General features: G+C 42.1%; 1 protein-coding gene across 2 annotated transcripts; it reads right to left on the minus strand.

Annotated features, from left to right (window-relative positions):
- Positions 1–244: 244 nt before the first annotated feature.
- LOC125720949 (NACHT, LRR and PYD domains-containing protein 12-like) lies at positions 245–19,024 on the minus strand. Of its 2 annotated transcripts, XM_048996858.1 has the most exons (9): positions 17,726–19,024; positions 12,927–13,100; positions 10,938–11,111; positions 7,102–7,275; positions 6,582–6,755; positions 3,793–3,966; positions 3,483–3,656; positions 2,689–2,735; positions 245–2,148 (listed from the first exon to the last, which is right to left on the minus strand). In XM_048996858.1, the coding sequence occupies exons 1-9, from the start codon at positions 18,988–18,990 to the stop codon at positions 1,622–1,624; spliced, it is 2,883 nt and encodes a 960-aa protein (XP_048852815.1). In that variant the 5' UTR covers positions 18,991–19,024; the 3' UTR covers positions 245–1,621. The 2 variants fall into 2 exon arrangements, with proteins under 2 accessions (XP_048852815.1, XP_048852816.1); XM_048996859.1 differs by lacking the exons at positions 245–2,148; positions 2,689–2,735; positions 3,483–3,656 and having other exon boundaries at positions 3,943–4,370.
- Positions 19,025–19,280: the final 256 nt, after the last annotated feature.

Here is a 19,280-nt window from a genome sequence, read left to right on the forward strand (position 1 = left end):
CAGGCTAAATTCACCTCTGTACAGAACATTAACAGACTGTACTGCACACTACACACAGCATTCTGCTGTACTGAGCGTGTACTGAACTGTGGGCTTTAAATCAAGAAATAGGACCAGTTTAATTTCTAACTATAGAAGGAAAACCCTGACATGTACATATGTTTTATATAAAAATATTTAAATCTTTATATTTAAAAATATCTGTTGATATTTTTTTAAAAGATGGACTCAGAAGGACCAGCCAAACATTTCAGGGAATCATTTATTTTGTGTTAAGCATGCCTTACAATCCAGACACGGTTAAAAGACTATTCTATAAAAGCAGTGATTTTAATGTTAAATATTGCATAGCTTGTTTTCATTTTAAATTAAATACAATATATTGTGAGCCATTAAAAACAACCATGATTATCCAAGATGTTTAATTTATTAAGGTACCTAAATGAAATAATAAGTACATTAATAAGTGGAAAGCTGTCTGAGGTGGACGATTACTAATGAAGAGAAGCTGTTGTCAGAATAACAGCCCAACCAGCCCACTACTAAACAGTTTTAAATGCTTGCTGGTCACCCTTCTTCGCCTCCAGTCTCATTATCCCTTCCCTGAAAACCCACTCTTATGTCCAACTGTCCATCCCGCATAGTGACAAATACAGCACACCGAGTGTCTACTTCCAGCAGCTACAGGCAGGACATGAACAGGCTACCAACCTGCTCACATAAATACAGGAGACTAGGAAGGAAAGAAAGAAACCAGACCCTTCAGCCAGATTAACCCCCAGTGTTAAAAGTGCAGTATTTTACATATAAAACAAATTTCAAACTAAACCATGGAAGAGGGACGGATAAATGTTAATTAGCAATATAGAGACCAAAACAGCATTTTAGCAAATGTATTTATCTTCCATAAGAGCGTATACCATTCAGTTCTGCAACGAGCCTATTTTAAGAACTCTGGGAAACAAGGGAGGGCTAATTGCATGAACAGATGCAGGAACAACACACTGGGACACAAACCATCACCACTAACGAGAACAGGTAGGACATGAATAGGAATCAGAAGCACCCATATAAATACTGGACCCAACTAGAAGCTTCACTCAGATTAAGCCCGCCACAGTTGATCAGATCCCGGAATGTGTTCAGGTGGCGTGCACATTGGATCTTCTCACCAGATCCAGAGCCATCTTGAGGATTTCTCAGCTGCTTCAGTGACGTCCTTGATGGCTCTGCTCCTTGTTCTTCCTGTGATGCCTAGTACACTGAGGGCTTCTATCACCAGATGCTCATATTTAAAACTGTTATCTATCTTACTAATTGAACCATAGCACAGATTGTTTCATGGGAGTTGCTTTTGACAACATATATGTTCATTTTCCCTTTGAAACTAGGATAACTACAGCTGATAGACACCCACTGATCCTGTGCCTGGAAGTCTATGGAAGATTCATGTACATACTGGCTAAGTGGAGCATAGACAAAAGCTTTCTGGTGAATATGTTTGAGTGATGTGTTTTTGGAGGCCACCTAGATACCTTGCTTCACTGGGAGTGAAGTTGTGAATACTGGACCCAACTAGAAGCTTCACTCAGATTGACACTTTCCAGCAGAGTGAGCTATCCTAGCATGCAAGAGACACCGAGGACCCTGAGACAACCCAAAATGCTGGATAGAGGGGTTCAGTGAAAGAGGTGGTGAACCTGTATAGGAAGGTCAGTCTATCAGAGGAGACACTGTAGAAGGACAGAGTACCAGCCTCCCAGTCTAGATATATTCCTACTCTGTGGGAACCTGAGGGATGTATGGGTATGAGAGTCTGTTTATTATTATGACAGACTGAGAAACTGTCAGTAGAGCAGAACAGACTCCATGACTTGTCTTTGAAACCAATCTTGCATTTATCACTCCCTTTCATTCTGATTCCTTTATAAGTCACTCCAATATCGGCTCCATTGCCATTCCACTCAACCTCCCAGTAACAGCGACCAATCAAGCTCTCTCTACTGAGAACTTGGTTCCAGTAATTAGATTTCTTTGGATGATCAGGATATAGCTGCTCCACGCTCACACATGTCACCTTCTTGTTCCCCTCTGACAGAGACATCGATCCGCTTGCTGTGTTGGGGTCCAGTGTCAGCTGACAGGAGTCTATAGATAGCCAGTATTTTTTGTAATTGATTAGATCTATTATTACCATCCCATTAACTCTAAAACAGAAACTGATGCACAGACTTTGTAAAATATATGCAGATCAAAGGAAATTCTACACACATACTCCAACACAAAGATGTGCAGTGAAATTTTAGTGACATCCCAGACTCAAAAGAAAGTTTTAGAACTTGACTTTGTACAAAGAAAGCTGATAAATGAACTGCAACTTAATTTCATCTTTAGATAAAGTCACAAGCATGCACAAATTAACCTTGATGCATACAGTATAAGCTAAACACTCTCAAACACACAGACTGGGTATCCATCTTTTTGTGTGGACTCTCCATTCATTCTATGGGAATAACCCTAATCCTAGCTAGGACAACGTTAACCCCTACCCAGCCCTAACCTTAAGTATCCAAAGAAATACAAGACATTTGGCATTTTTAGTGTTTTGATTGCATTTACAGATTTTTATAAAAATTGAGGATATCCTTGTAAGTACTGAAAAAATAATAGTATTTAACAAACACTTACATTTCAGGAGCCATGGTCTGATCCTGCAATGCCAATCATGCTCCACACTATAGAATAATTATCATGACATAATGTTAGTGTATCAGGTTGTGTAACTGTCCTTCTTCACACACATATATAAACGTTAGTAATACTGACTGTGTACTCACCTCAAATTCTTGTTCGTGGGTTCCTGTATAATTTTGTGTTATCTAATGTTAAGTAGTGTTTTATCTTACCAAAATGCACTTACTGCCTAGACAAAGAACTTTAACTATAATTTTCTCTTAGAACACAAGCAAAACACATATGACACAGGAACTAACACACAGAAACAAGCACAGTGATCAAATAAGGACAGTAAAGGCAGGCAGTAAAATATGCTGATAACAAGACTAGATGAGGAACAGGTGAGACCAAGAACTAATTACTAAATAACAGGGGGATTAATCAATCAAGAGATTCGGAAAGGGTCAAATACCAAGGGTAACTAAAACAAGGAAACCTGAACGAAATGGGAATAAGGAGCAAAAATCAAGGAACTGTAACTGAAATACATAAAGACATAAACTAAGAGAACATACAATGACAAATGTTAAACAAAAAACAACTGAACAACTCACAAGAAAAGGAGACCCTGGATGATGGTTTAGCGCGTTAAGCGACGGGGTAACCCGAGGAGCAGGGAAACACACTAGGGTAACATCAAACAAGCCAAACGGGGTAGACACATGGAAGAGGGCCAGACAGGCACTGATCCTGACATTTTCTTCTGCAGTGTAAGAATTTTTCACAGTACTGTACTCTTTACTCACTTCAGTTTCTCCAGTTTGCAGCTAGGATCATCCTGTACAGCAGAGAGCCGCTTTATTCCCGAGACTCCTGGGTGATTGTAGCTTAGATCCAGCTCTCTCAGATGTAAGGGGTTTGATCTCAGAGCTAAAATCAGGGAAGAACAGCCTCTATCTGTGACTCTACAGCCTGACAGTCTGTAGATAGATAGGTAAAACATTGCCCATCAATAAACAAGATTACCTCAACATTATATTATGTTAAAATGCAATGTTATGAGTATTAAAATGCATGTCTTCTCCAACACACTGTGGAGTCCCCAGCAGTACTGACCTCAATATTTCTAGTTTGCATTGTAAATCCCCCAATCCACCACATAGCAGATCTATTCCTGAATCCTGCAGATCATTGTCACTTAGGTCCAGCTCTCTCAGGTGTGATAATTTTGATCTGAGACTTGAGGCCAACACTTCACAGCATGTCTTTTTGAGCTGACACCAGTTCAACCTTAAGAAGACAGAATTAATTATCTGCATTGTATTCCATTATCCATCCATCCATCATCTTCCGTTTATCCGAGATTGGGTCGCGGGGGCAGCAGTCTCAGCAGAGAAACCCAGACTTCCCTCTCCCCAGCCACTTCATCCAGCTCCTCCGGGGGAATCCCGAGACGTTCCCAGGCCAGCCAAGAGACATAGTCCCTCCAGCATGTCCTGGGTCTTCCCCGGGGCCTCCTCCCAGTGGCACATGCCTGGAACACCTCACCAAGGAGGCATCCAGGAGGCATCCTAATCAGATGCCCGAGCCACCTCATCTGGCTCCTCTCAATGCGGAGGAGCAGCGGCTCTACTCTGAGTCCCTCCCGAATGACCAAGCTCCTCACCCTATCTCTAAGGGAGAGCCCAGCCAACCTGCAGAGGAAACACATTTAGGCCCCTTGTACTTGCGATCTCGTTCTTTCGGTCACTACCCATAGCTCATGACCATAGGTGAGGTTAGGAACTTAGATCAACAGGTAAATCGAGAGCTTTGCCTTTTGGATCAGTTCATTCACCATGACAAACCGATGTTGTACCAGTCTGCCTGTCAATCTCCCGCTCCATCCTTCCCTCACTCATGAACAAGACCCCAAGATACTTAAACTCCTCCACTTGAGGAAGGACCTCCTCCACAACCCGGAGAGAGCACTCCACCCTTTTCTGGCTGAGGACCATGGTCTTGGTTTTGGAGGTGCTGATTTTCATCCCAGCCACTTCACACTAAGCTGCAAACTGCTCCAGTGAGAGCCAAAGGTCACGGTCTGATGAGGCCAACAGAACCACATCATCTGCGAAAAGCAGAGACCTAATCCTGAGGCCACCAAACCGGACACCCTCAACGCCCTGCTGCGCCTAGAAATTCTGTTCATAAAATTTATGAACAGAATCGGTGACAAAGGGCAGCCCTGGTGGAGTCCAACCCTCACCAGGAATGAGTTTGACTTACTGCCGACAATGCGGACGAAGCTCTGACACCGGTTATACAGGGACCGAACAGCCCTTATAAGGTAGCCCGCCACCCCATACTCCCGGAGCACTCCCCACAGGACTCTTCGAGGGACACGGTCGAATGCCTTCTCCAGGTCCACAAAGCACATGTAGACTGGCTGGGCAAACTCCCACGCCCCCTCCAGGACCCTGCCCAGAGTATAGAGCTGGTCCACTGTTCCACGACCAGGGTGAAAACCACACTGCTCCTCCTGAATCCGAGGTTCGACTATCCGACGGACCCTCCTCTCCAGCACCCCCGAATAGGGAGGCTGAGGAGTGTGATCCCCCTATAGTTGGAGCACACCCTCCGGTCCCCCTTCTTAAAGAGGAGGACCACCACCCTGGTCTGTCAGTCCAGAGGCACTGCCCTCGATGTCCATGTGATGCTGCAGATGCATGTCAACCAGGACAGCCCCACAACATCCAAAGCCTTGAGGAACTCCAGGCAAATCTCATCCACCCCTGGGGCCCGGTCACCGCGGAGCTTTTTAACCACCTCAGCCACCTCCGCCCCAGAGATAGGTGAGTCCACACCCAAGTCCCCAGACTCTGCTTACTCATTGGAAGGCATGTCGGTGGGATTGAGGAGGTCTTCAAAGTATTCCTTCCACCGACCCAAAACGTCCCGAGCTGAGGTCAGCAGCGCACCATCCCCACCATAATGTGTTGATGCTGCACCGCTTTCCTGCCCTGAGCCGCCGGATCGTGGACCAGAATCTCCTCAAAGCCATCCGGAAGTCATTCTCTATGGCTTCACCAAACTACTCCCATACCCAAGTTTTTGCCTCAGTGACCGCTGAAGCCGTGTTCCGCTTGGCCCGCCGGTACTCATCAGCTGCCATTATCTGAGTCTTTTTGGAAACATGTTTTGCTGTTGTTTACAGTTTACACCATTGGATGGTATATCAATTTAAAATAATTTAAAATTATCACCAAGTACAGAGAATTTATCTTAATTCATTTATTGTGTTTCGAGAGTATATTATGAACGATCTTAACAGTTGTATTGTCACCTGTAATATTAAATATTATGCAAGTTTATGGTCTAAACTTCACTCTTACTATAATTTTTTATCCTATGGAAAATAGTCAAATACAGGAATGAAATCCTTAAGTCTGCTTTGGCTTGTGTTTTAAGAAGGACTGTTTTCGGCTTTTCTCATTACTTATTTCTCATCTGAATTGACAGAGATAAGAAGACTATGGGACATAAAGAGTTATTAGAAAATTATGTCATTTGTGGATGTCCAAGTGTCATGCCCGGCTCGTACGATCCTCGTGTGTGCCACGCCCCCCTGATTATCCACATGTGCTTCCCTGATTGTACCCAGCTGTACCCTGTTGTCTTGCCTATTTCAGTCCATGTCTTGCCTTAGTTCTTTGTCCGTCATTGATGTTAGTCGATGTCAGATGTTTTCTATAGTCTCCATTTCCATAATAAATTCCCCGTCTTCCCTTATTTTGCCTGCTTGCCTGCTTCCTGCTCGCTTGCCTGCCCGTGCGTTACCTCACATTACCCGGCGATCGTAGCATCGAGTTTTTAATATAACCAAAATGTTAGCAAAACTTGTCAAATGCTTACACTCTACTCACTTCAGTTTCTCCAGTTTACATCTTGGATCCACCAGTACAGCAGAGAGAAGCTTCACTCCCAGTTTTCCTGGGTAATTGTAACTCAGATCCAGCTCCCTTAGGTGTGAGGGGTTTAACCTCAAAGCTGAAGCCAGGGAAGAACAGCCTTCCTCTGTGACTCTGCAGCTTGACAATCTACACAGATAGACAAAATCAGTACATAAGATAACTTCAGCAAAAATTAAAGTGCTAGACTACTCCAATATAATATGGAATACCCAGTAATAACAATCTCACTACCTCGGTATTATACAGTAACTCGGTATTAGGGGGCAGAGTGTGGCAGTAATCAAAAGGTCACCAGTTCAGTTCTAGCCTATCTGCAGGTCCTTGAGCAAGGCCCTTAACTCAGTGCTACAATGGGTGGCTGCCCTTCACAGCCGGCTTGCTCTCACTTACAGAATGCAATTTGGGGAAGGGGAATAATAATAATAATTATTATTATTATTATTTCCTGTGTGGAATACCCAGTAATACTGACCTCAGAATCTCTAGTTTGCATTGTAAATCCCTCAGTCCACCACACAGCAGATCTACTCCTGAATCCTGCAGGTCATTACCACTCAGACCCAGCTCTCTCAGGTGTGAAGATTTTGATCTGAGAGCTGAAGCCAATGCTTCACAGCATGTCTTCGAGAGTTCACACTGGTTCACCCTTAATAAGAAGAAGAAAATTAGGTAGTGAATAAAGATTTTTTAAACAAATAAATGCTGCTCTGCTTGCACAAGTACTGTACACTACAATTCTTCTTTTCACATAACCCATCTTGCTCCCCTTTGAAATATACACACAAATATACAGTTGGAGCAAAACATATATTAACTTCATATGACATATGGATGAACATGTAAAATAATAACTACACAGATACTGAAAAGCCAGACAAATAGGCAATGCCTTGATATTGTATTGGATGGAGGGCAGTGAACTGACAAACCAAACTATATGTCCTAAAGCTGGATGTCTGGTGACCCTAGAGAGGGGGTCGGGTGCTGTGTGTTGTAACATGCCACTTGCTTGACAGCCAACTAATCTGTCTTGTAGGTACAGTCAAAGAGAGTGAGTGAGAAAGAGAGAGAGTATGTGAAAGTGACAGAGGTTAGGTCAGGGATGGATTTAGTTTAGTTTAACTGTGGATACAATGATAAAATATTTGTGGGGAATATTGTTGCAAAAATTATGATTTGACGTATTTTCCAAAATGGCTATATTGTTACCATGTTTATGGTTTTAAATAAATGTAATTTCTATTCATTCATTCTTTAGAATTTTTTATATTTTATTAGGTTTATTTGGTTCTTGTCTTAATTTTGTGTATTCATTTTAGATTATTGGTTCTGAAACTATACATTTACAAATGTTTTAAAAAGGTGTGTTTGCATTCATTATTATAAAAAAAAAACATTTACATTTAGCTTGAAAGTATAACCAACATTTTTTATTAAAATAATAGCCATCATCTTAAAGCAGAGTCAGACATGTAGGCTACAAAGCTGAATTGAAAGTCATATGAAAAATTTCCATTATCTTTGTGTGTAGCCTAAGCTGACTTTCCCAACAAAGGTGATATTCATTGGCTAGTCACAGTCAGTCACCAACACCAAGTTGTTTGTCTGTTATTGTCGATTGTTGAGAATATCATCAAATCACACATGCCTAACACAGACACATCAAATTATAAGTGTGCTGCCACCCCCCCCCCCAGATCTTGCTCTGGATTAGGCTCTCTGTCACGCCCAGGAGACGAGCGAGGGGCGATCGCGGCTTGGACGGCTCAGAGAGCCATCAAAAATCAGGCAACAGGCAGGATATGGGACGAACGGGGGTTTAATCAGAAGATCCGGGGCTGGGAACATAGGACGGCAACTGACATCAATGACGGACAAGGGGAACAGGTCTGACCAGGACTAATCAAAGGAAGCGGACACAGCAGGAGACGATCAGTGAAGTATCACTGCCGGAGGCAGCCGGAGGGGCCGCAGGCGGCCGGGAGGCCGTAGCCGGAGGGGACCCTGGAGCGGCCGAGGAGACAGGGCGAGGGACCGACAAAGGGGCAGAGGAGGGAGACGAAGGGGACACCAAGGGAGGGGACATGGGAGCTGGAGGGGACCCTGGCGAGGACAAGGAGAAGGGGGGAGCCGCAACAGGCGGCGACGTCCGCCGACGCGCCTGAGCGGGAGGACCCGCAAGCGACCGCCGAGGACCCGGCGGAGGGAGCGAGCCTGGGCGACGAGGGTGAGGAGGGGGACCCGCAGGTGACCGCCGACCCGGGGGGCCAGGACCTGCAGGAGCCGACCAAGCCCTAGCGCAGGCGAGGGAGGGCGAGCTAGGGGGCAGGGCGGGCGGGACCCCAGCCCTGCGTCTGTGTCCCCGCCCCTTACGGGACACAGACATTATGACCCTTGGTTGGGGTCGAGTTCGCCAGCGTGAGGGCCTAAGAGTCACAAGGGGAGAAGGGACTGGAGTGGGTCCAGGGACTGGAGCTGCAGGCAGGGGGGGCGCCTCGGGCGTGGGCGCTGGAGCTGCAGGCAGAGGGGGCGCCTCGGGCGTGGGCGCTGGAGCTGCAGGCAGAGGGGGCTGCGCTGGCTGCGCAGGTGGTGGCTGCGCAGGCGACGCCGGCTGCGCGGGCAGCAGCGGCAGCTGCATGGGCGCTGGAGCTGCAGGCGGCAGCGGAGGCGGCTGCTCGGAAGCCGGGTCCGCAGGCTGAGGGTGCGCCTGCTCGGGAGTGGCCGCGGGAGCTGCTGCAGGCAGCGGGAGCGCCTGCTCAGGGGTTCTGAACCATTCTGTGCTGTTTAGCCAGGTGAAGCCAACAGTTGTCTCAGAAATTGGGAGAGCTTGCTCAGGAATGGCACAGGCAGGTGTGAGTGCATCTGCAAGCACAGTGAGGCGAAGACTTTTGCAGGATGGCCTGGTGTCAATGAGGGCAGTAAAGAAGCCACTCTCCAAGTCTGGGACAGACTGATATTCTGCAAAAGGTATAGGGATTGGACTGCTGAGGACTGGGGTAAAGTCATTTTCTAAAAAGATCATCCAGTGAAGAAATGGTGAGCACTACCAACAGTCCTGTGTCATGCCAACAGTAAATCATCTGGAGACCACTCATGTGTGGGATTGCTTCTCAGCCACGGGAGTGGGCTCACAATTTTGCCTAAGAATACAGCCATGAATAAAGAATGATACCAAAAAATCCTCTGAGAGCACCTGCTCCCAACCATCCAAGAACAATTTGGCGATGAATGGAGCAAAAGGCAAAAGTGATATCTAAGCGGCTCAGGGAACGAAACATTGACATTTTGGGTCCATGGCCAGGAAACTCCCCAGACCTTAATCTCGTTGAACTTGCGGCCAATCCTCAAGAGGTGGGTGGACAAAAAAACACCCAAGTATTGATTATGCAAGAATGGGCTGCCATCAGTCAAGACTTGGCCCAGAAATTGATTGACAGCATGCAAAGGCGAATTGCAAAGGTCTTGAAAATGAAGGGCCAGAGAGTGGATGGGAGTCTTTGCATAAATATAATGTAATTGTCAATAACGGCCTGTGACATTTATAAAATGCTTGTAATAATACTTCAATATACTATAGAAACATCTGACAAAAAGGTCTACAAACACTGAAGCAACAAACTCTAAAGGCACTTGTGTCGTTCTCAAAACTTTTGGCCACAACTAAGTAAAACTATCGTATCTGTGAAAGTGTGGCAGCCTTTTAAAACCTCTCTTAAAGTCACCTATTTACAATTACAATCCAGTATATGTACAGATCATTAGAGTACCTTGTCTAATACCTCATTTAATTTGTAGAAGCACTGATGCTGGTGCTAAAATTTAACAATTACAGTGGTATGCAAAAGTTTGATAATTGAAATTGATAATTTGATATTTGATAATTTTCATGCTTTTCCTTTATGAATCACTGGTTGTTTGGATCAGCAATTTCAGTTAAATATGTCATATAGCAGACGAACACAGTGATATTTGAAAGGTGAAATGAAGTTATTGGTTATTAAGTGGTTATTGGATGGATGAATGGATGGATGGATGGATGGATGGATGGATGGATGGATGGATGGATGGATGGAAAAACAGCTTGGAAAGCAAAGCTGTTGTTTTTCTAGCCATCGCAAAATACAACAGCAACTTCTTGGCAAACAAAAGAATTTTTTAATTGCTATTGGGTTACTGTATAATGCAATGTCTTATAATGTTAAGTAGTGTTTCATCTTAGCAAAATACAATTACTTCCTAGGCAAAGAAAAAAACTAATTTTCTTCAGCAACATGAAACATTTTTCAAAGTACTGCACTCTTTACTCACTTCAGCTTCTCCAGTTTACAGTTGGGATCCTGCAGTAGAGCAGAGAGCAGCTTCACACCTGAATCTCCTGGGTGATTGTAGCTCAGATCCAGCTCTCTCAGGTGTGATGGGTTTGACCTCAGAGCTGAATCCAGGAAAGAACAGCCTCTCTCGGTGACTCCACAGTCTAATAGTCTATGGTGAGTCAGACAAATCATATCATTAAATATGAATAATCAACTTTATGTCACTGCACACATACAACCACATTATCAGTATTAAACTCAAGTAATGATGTCTACTCCAGTAAACAGTTCTACATCTCCAGGTTTATTGTCTAAAACTCCTAACAGAATTTTTGCATAAAGGCTACAAAAATATCATTTTTTAGCATACCTGCCAAACAGTTGCAGTCGATCACCACAACTCTACACTGACCACCCCCCCCAAATACAAATAAAAGTTAAACTAATTAGCTATTTGATAAAAAACAAATATGAATAGACTACATATAATTACATTACTGTTTTGCTATACATTATATGTATTACACAAACACACCAACAAAAGATGTATTGAGGGATAGAGGGAGGCATAAAGGGAAAGCACACCTGTCAACTACTGATTGCTGTTTCTTTATTGTGTCCCCAAAATGCCAGTTTCTGTTGACTAAATATATATATATATATATATATAGAAGTTAGTTTATTGAGGCAGAAAATATTTTGCTTCACTGAAGTCCCTTTCATTAACATAAGTGCCATGCCATTTGCTCACAAAACTTTGCAAGATATTTTGAACTGCTGCATTTTTTTGTTTCAGGTGTAAATGATGGTTTTGATTATATATTGGCATTAAAAATATATTTTATCCGATATGAATGTTTTGTTTTCTTTTTCCTTTGGTTAGTGAAACGTTGCTTCACTTGTTTTCCTAAGGAAACCTTAAATAGTTTTACATGTACAGAATGGATATGAATATGACTCCCAAGTATTTAGGGGATACAGTGGGATTTGGCAGATGGGGGAACCCTAAGATTTGGTGTTGCAGTGCAGCAGGGAATTATGGCTCAAATTAACTGCCAAGTTGACTCAAGCTACTTCCATACTGCTGTATTTTCATGTAAAAATTGTTTTCAAGTGAAAACCATTTCCATCCACACAGCCCTTTACACATGATTTACTAAACCATTTCCATGCACATTGAAACAATTAAAATGTATATGATGTATAGCCTACTTCCTTGTCTGCTACAGTATGTTGGAATACTCATTACTTTTCTGAAAGGTGACCAGGTGACCAATGAAACAATGACAGGGTGCAACTAGTGGGATCAAATCAGGGATGGGCCATGTAAAAGTAAGGACCCATTAGGGAACTTTTAGAGTTTTTAAAAGTCTTTCTTTTCACTCATCCACACTGCAACTCCAAAACTATGTTTTCAGAAGTATATGGATAAGAGACTATTTACAAAAGTCTCCATCTTTGGGGGCTCAAAATTCCAAGGTAGTGTGGATGAAAGGAAAAATTGGAGACTAATATCTACGTTTTAAAATGAAAATGTAGCAGTGTGGATGTAGCGTGATACTACTGGCGGGACCAGGGGTGGAGCTAAAATCACCTCCTGCCCAAGCTGACAGCGAGTGCAGGCAGATCAGGGGAGGAGGGCCCTTATAAGAGATTCCTGACAGTCATCGCCAGCAGCCGCACCCCTCACACCATGCTAGCTCCACTTCAGAGTGGGACCTAATGTCACTCTAGTTAAGCTAGCCAAAGTGTCAGCTACCATACCGGCAGATAGCAAGATTCATAGCCAAGTTGCACATAAAACAGTACGTTTGAAGATATTTGTTGAGTTCCATTGAAATGTTACATTTAAAATTACCTACAACTTCAGAAAAAAACAACTCTATGAATCTCCCAATCAGATTTATTTACTTATCAAATGAAGTTGCCAGAACATTGTTCTGTATCATTCTGGCCTACTATAACCCCTGCTAGCAATACTGACCTCAGTACCTCCAGTTTACAGTGCAAATCCCCCAGTCCAGCAGAGAGCAGATCCACCCCTGAATCCTGCAGGTCATTGTCACTCAGGTCCAGCTCTCTCAGGTGTGAGGAGTCTGACCTGAGAGCTGAAGCCAACACTTCACAGCCTTTATTTGTGAGATAGCAGCTGCTCAGCCTGGAAAAGGATTAGTCAATAATAGTGGTGATGCAAAATATTAAAATGAGCATTTATTTTCCATATAACTAGAAAAGGCAGCTGTACAACAACACCATTGTAATCCTCTGAGAGCCCTGTTCCCCACTCCTTCAATCTAATCCATACTCCCTGCAAATGTACCAACCTGCACAATTACTATAAGTATTGGATGGCTGAAATGTAAATGCTAAAGCCAGTAAGTATGTTTTTACCCGAGTCCTAGTTCTGACGTGTAACCTCTGAAACAATACCTATTCATTTATTGCACATTCCACTTACATGCCAATTAGCAGAATCTTTCCCTACCAATTTGGTGGTTACCTGTATTTCTTTGTGTATGTCTTAATGTACACGTCATTAAATGTCATTAAAATGTCATTTCTATGATTCATATTTTTTATTTCTAAATATTTATATTCTATTTAGCTGGCCCCCCATCCTGGGTTGTTCCCTGCCTCGTGCCCATTGCTTCTGGGATAGGCTCCGGACCCCCAGCGACCCAGTAGGATAAGGGGTTTGAAAAATGGATGGATGGATGGATTGATATTCTATTTATTCCTCATTTGCACTATGACCAACACTTTCTGTGACATTAACATAGGTGGAGCAGCTACAAACACTTTATATTTTTTTTGTCTTTTTTGGTGGGCAGTGTTGGTGTAATTCCCTGAGAAACCAAAATGTTCCCAAACTGCCGATTATGATTGACTGTAACCAGGATTACCCATAACAAACTCACAGACACAATTAACATAATGTTTTCTATGTTAAACATCTACTTGTGAATTTAGATTCCCTCCATGTCACGAAATGTGTTCATTCATTTCATTGTGCATAATGCATAGAGAATTACTGGTAGCAGCCTATCCATCTTCAGTGACATTTACAAGAGCAGGAGCCCGATCTTCCTGTATCATTAGGGATGCTACACGCCCTGCTCATGGACTGTTTATGCTGCTTCCTTCAGGCAGGAGGCTTTGCAGCATCAGGACCAGAACCTCCAGACTGAGGAACCCAGTTCCCAGAGGCTACAAAACTGATGAACTCTAATGCTATTTGTTAACTTCTGCACTTCTGCACATCTCTAAATTCTGCAAACTCTCATCCATAGTACAATGCTGCTATAAATAATCAGTTTTTCATATCAGGGCATTGCTGCAATAGTTACCTTCAGTGCTGCACTTTATTACTCTAATTTTGATACCTTCGAAATGATGATTTTTTAAAAATTATAGTTATGTAAAAGAAAACACTTTGAGGTTTACGCTAACATTAATATGATGACTATACACAAACACAGTAAGAAGCGTTTAATCAATGTCCAAGATGAAAGAGGAATGATGGTTAATAATTAAAATTATTATATTTTGGTCACATTATATGTTAGAGCCATAGTATAGGTAATAGAATATGGTGTTGTTTATTTGTAATGTATGATATTATAGGAAGTTTAAGGGAGTGACTGTTTATTTGTAATGTGGAATTTCACTTTAATATTGTTTCCCGGATATGAAGAACTGTCTGACGTCACGAGTTAAGTATCGTAAAATGTCAGTAGTGCTGTATGCGACTGAGGGCGCAACAGTCTTTGACCGTGGCTAAAGGATATTGTGTTAATATTGGAAAAACCTTTAAGTTGTACTGTTACGTTTATATACTGAAGAGTTTGGAAGTTAAACGTTACGTTATTCTCTCAGAAAGATGATCGCGGAATATTAGAACAGCACTAACATTATACTTATGTCATGCTCGGCTCGTCCGCTCCTCGTGTGTGCCACGCCCCCTGCTTACCCACGTGTGCTTCCCCGATTGTACCCATCTGTGTCTGCTTATTTTGATTAGTCACGTCCTATTTAAGTCCTGGTCTTACCTGTTCCCCTTGTCCGTCATTGTGGTCTTTCTGCGTCTGATGTTCCCTGCTCCCAGTTCCCAAATTAAAACCCCTAGTTTGCCCTGATTCCGACCTGTTTGCCTGTTCCTTACCCAACTACCCGCACGATCGCTGCTGTGCCTGCCCGCGATCGTGACAACTTGAGGGAACATTAATAATTTAGTAGTACATGACAGTTCATGTATTCCATTCAAGCACTATATTAGTTAGCAATTAACTAATTAGTTAATTAATGGTAAGACTTCACTTGAGGGGGCAAATATTACTTATTAGTTTATTACTCAAGAACAAATCATGAACTAATATATCCCTATGATGCACGTGAACTGGCATGATCGATTAATGATGAACATGGGATTAGTACTTAACAAACACTTACTTACTGGTTAATTAATGCATTAAGAAAGCATTATTCATGTCCCCTCAAGTAAAGGCTGATTTTTTTATTGTGAAAAAAATTATCTTACGATTTTATTTAATTAATAGCTATATGTGTAGTTCGGTAGATGTTAGGTAGCTCCTGTTGTAATACTGCTTATACGGCATTCATTGCAAGCTCAGCCTAGCTGCACTTACAGTCAGGTCCATAAATATTGGGACATCGACACAATTCTAATCTTTTTGGCTCTATACACCACCTCAATGGATTTGAAATGGAATGAACAAGATGTGCTTTAACTGCAGACTTTCAGCTTTAATTTGAGGGTATTTACATACAAATCAGGTGAACGGTGTAGGAATTACAGCAGTTTGTATATCTGCCACCCACTTTTTAAGGGACCAAAAGTAATGGGACAAATTAACAATCATAAATCAAACTTTCACTTTTTAATACTTGGTTGCAATCAATTACAGCCTGAAGTCCGGAATGCACAGCATCATCAAACGCTAGGTTACATCCCTAGTGATGCTCTGCCAGGCCTCTACTGCAACTGTCTTCTGTTCCTGCTTGTTCTTGGGGCATTTCCCCTTCAGTTTTGTCTTTAGCAAGTGAAATACACACTCAATCGGATTCAGGTCAGGTGATTGACTTGGCCATTGCATAATATTCCACTTATTTGCCTTAAAAAACTCTTTGGTTGCTTTCGCAGTATGCTTCAGGTCATTGTCCATCTGCACTATGAAGCACTGTCCAATGAGTTCTGAAGCATTTGGCTGAATATGAGCAGATAATATTGCCCGAAACACTTCAGAATTCATCCTGCTGCTTTTGTCAGCAGGCACATCATCAATAAATACAAGGGGACCAGTTCCAGTGGCAGCCATACATGCCCACGCCATGACACTACCACCACCATGCTTCATTGATGAGGTGGTATGTTTTGGATCATGAGCAGTTCCTTTCCTTCTCCATACTCTTCTCTTCCCATTACTCTGGTACAAGTTGATCTTTGTCTCATCTGTCCATAGGATGTTGTTCCAGAACTGTAAAGGCTTTTTTGATGTTGCTTGGCAAACTCTAATCTGGCCTTCCTGTTTTTGAGGCTCACCAGTGGTTTACATCTTTAGTTGAACCCTCTGTATTCACTCTGGTGAAGTCTTCTCTTGATTGTTGACCATGACACACATACACCTACTTCCTGGAGAGTGTTCTTGATCTGGCCAACTGTTCTGAAGGGGTTTTTCTTCACCAGGGAAAGATTTCTTCGGTCATCCACCACAGTTGTTTTCCGTGGTCTTGCAACTCTTTTGGTGTTGCTGAGCTCACCGGTGCGATCTTTCTTTTTAAGAATGTTCCAGATAGTTGATTTGGCTACACCTAATGTATTTGCTATCTCTCTGATGGGTTTGTTTTTATTTTTCAGCCTAATGACGGCTTGCTTCACTGATAGTAATAGGTCTTGGCATCTCATATTGAGAGTTGACAGCAACGGATTCCAAATGCAAATAGCACACTTGAAATGAACTCTAGACCTTTTATCTGCTCCTTGTAAATTAGATAATGAGGGAATGACACACACTTGGCCATGGAACAGCTGAGCAGCCAATTGTCCCATTACTTTTGGTCCCTTAAAAAGTGGGTGGCAGATATACAAACTGCTGTAATTCCTACACCGTTCACCTGATTTATATGTAAATACCCTCAAATTAAAGCTGAAAGTCTGCAGTTAAAGCACATCTTGTTCGTTTCACTTCAAATCCATTGTGGTGGTGTATAGAGCCAAAAAGATTAGAATTGTGTCGATGTCCCAATATTTATGGACCTGACTGTATGTCTAGTTGACTCCTTGACAGCAGGAATGCTTGCAATGTGCTATACCTTGCAATTTCCACACTTGTACACTGCTTTGTTCAAAATAATGTCTGCTAAATATGTAAATGAAAATGTCTGTGTGTATAGAGCATACATGGCTCATTGTACAACTCACTGTGCAATACTATTTCCAACGTTCTTTGCACTGTCACTATCATTCATGGTTAAGGGGATTAATGAAATATCTATCTTTCTATCTGTCTGTTTTCCTTCAGTACCAAGCATTAAGCACTATTTTGTTCCTGTGGTTCCTCAATTGAGCCTATATAAAATATATTGCATTCATTTAAATATATGTGCTTTAAGTCAGACTAGACACATACCACTTACAAATCCCCTATATATTTCAACGCTAATTGACTGATTTTTAATTATATAAATGCTTTCGTTTTATAATAATAGATGGCATAATGGGTATTATCACTGCTTCATTATTAAAATTTTATTAAAATTACTTACAGAACTGTCCTAGATTTCTTGACCACAGGTAGCAGCCTCTGAAGTCCTTCGTCTGATCTGATGTATTTCTTCAGATCAAACACATCCAGCTCCTCATCTGACATCAGCAACACAAAGGCCAGAGCTGACCACTGGGCAGGTGAGAGGTCTTCAGCTGTAAGACTTCCTGAATTCAGGTAACTTAGTACCTCATCTACCAGTGATTTGTCATTTAGTTCATTCAGACAGTGGAACAGGTTGATGGTTCTTTCTGGAGATAAATTCTGCTGTATTTTCTCCTTGATGTAGTGGGCCGTTTCCTTAATGTTATGTGATCTGGTTCTTTTCTGTGGCAGTAGCCTTTTTAACAAACTCTTATTGGAATCTATTGACAGGCCGAGGAGGAAACAGAGGTAGAGGTCCAAGTGTCCATTCTTGCTCTTTAATGCTTGATCCACTGCAGTCTTCAACAAACTAGCTGATGAGTTTGATAGAAACATGTATAAAGCAGCAAGATACTCCTGAATACTCAGATGTACAAAGCTGTACATCTTCTCATGATACAACCCAGAGTCCTCTGAAAAGACTTCTGTGCACACTCCAGAGTAAACTGAAGCTTCATTGACATCAATGCCGCACTTTTCAAAATCCCCCTCATAAAATATGAGATTGCCTTTTTCAAGATTCTGAAAAGCTAGCTTACCAAGTTTAAGGAGGAACTTTTCATTGTGTTTTAAGCATACATTATGTCCTATTTCTTGAGTTTTCTCATATTTATCTTTTAAACTTGTCTGAAATATCAGGAAGTGTGTGTACATTTCAGTCAGAGTACTTGGAATTTCTCCACTATCAGTTTCACTAAAAAGTCTCTCAAGAACAGAGGCTGAAATCCAGCAGAACACCGGTATGTGGCACATGATGAAGAGGCTCCTTGATGATTTCACATGTGCGATAATCCTGCTAGCCAGGCTCTGATCATTAAATCTCTTCCTGAAATACTCCTCCTTTTGGGCATCAACGAATCCTCGTATCTCTGTCACCTGGTGAACACACTCAGGAGGTATCTGATTGGCTGCTACTGGCCGGGAAGTTATCCAAAGGAGAGCAGATGGAAGGAGATTCCCCTTAATGAGATTAGTCAACAGCACATCCAGTGATGTTTTCTTTGTTACATCACACCAGCTCTCATTGTTATGAAAATCTAGAGGAAGGCGGCACTCATCCAGACCATCAAAGACAAACAAGACTTTGTAGCTACACAACTCAGTCGAATTGAATGATTTCATTTCTGGTACAAAGTGATGAATCAGTTCAATGACACTGTATTCATCCTTAATTAAATTCAGGTCTCGGAACGGAAGAGCAAATACAGTTGAAACCAAAAGTTTACATACACTGTATAAAAAGACATATAACTTTTTTTTTCTTACTGTCTGATATGAAATCATACAAAACCCTTTCAGTGTTAGGCCTGTTCGGATTCCCAAAATAATTTATATTTGCTAAATGTCAAGATAATGTGTGAGAGAATTTTTCAGAGATTTTTTTAGTACTTTCTTCAAAGTCAAAAGTTTAC

The sequence above is a fragment of the Brienomyrus brachyistius genome, unplaced genomic scaffold, assembly GCF_023856365.1.
Source record: "Brienomyrus brachyistius isolate T26 unplaced genomic scaffold, BBRACH_0.4 scaffold27, whole genome shotgun sequence".
Lineage (NCBI taxonomy): Eukaryota > Metazoa > Chordata > Actinopteri > Osteoglossiformes > Mormyridae > Brienomyrus > Brienomyrus brachyistius.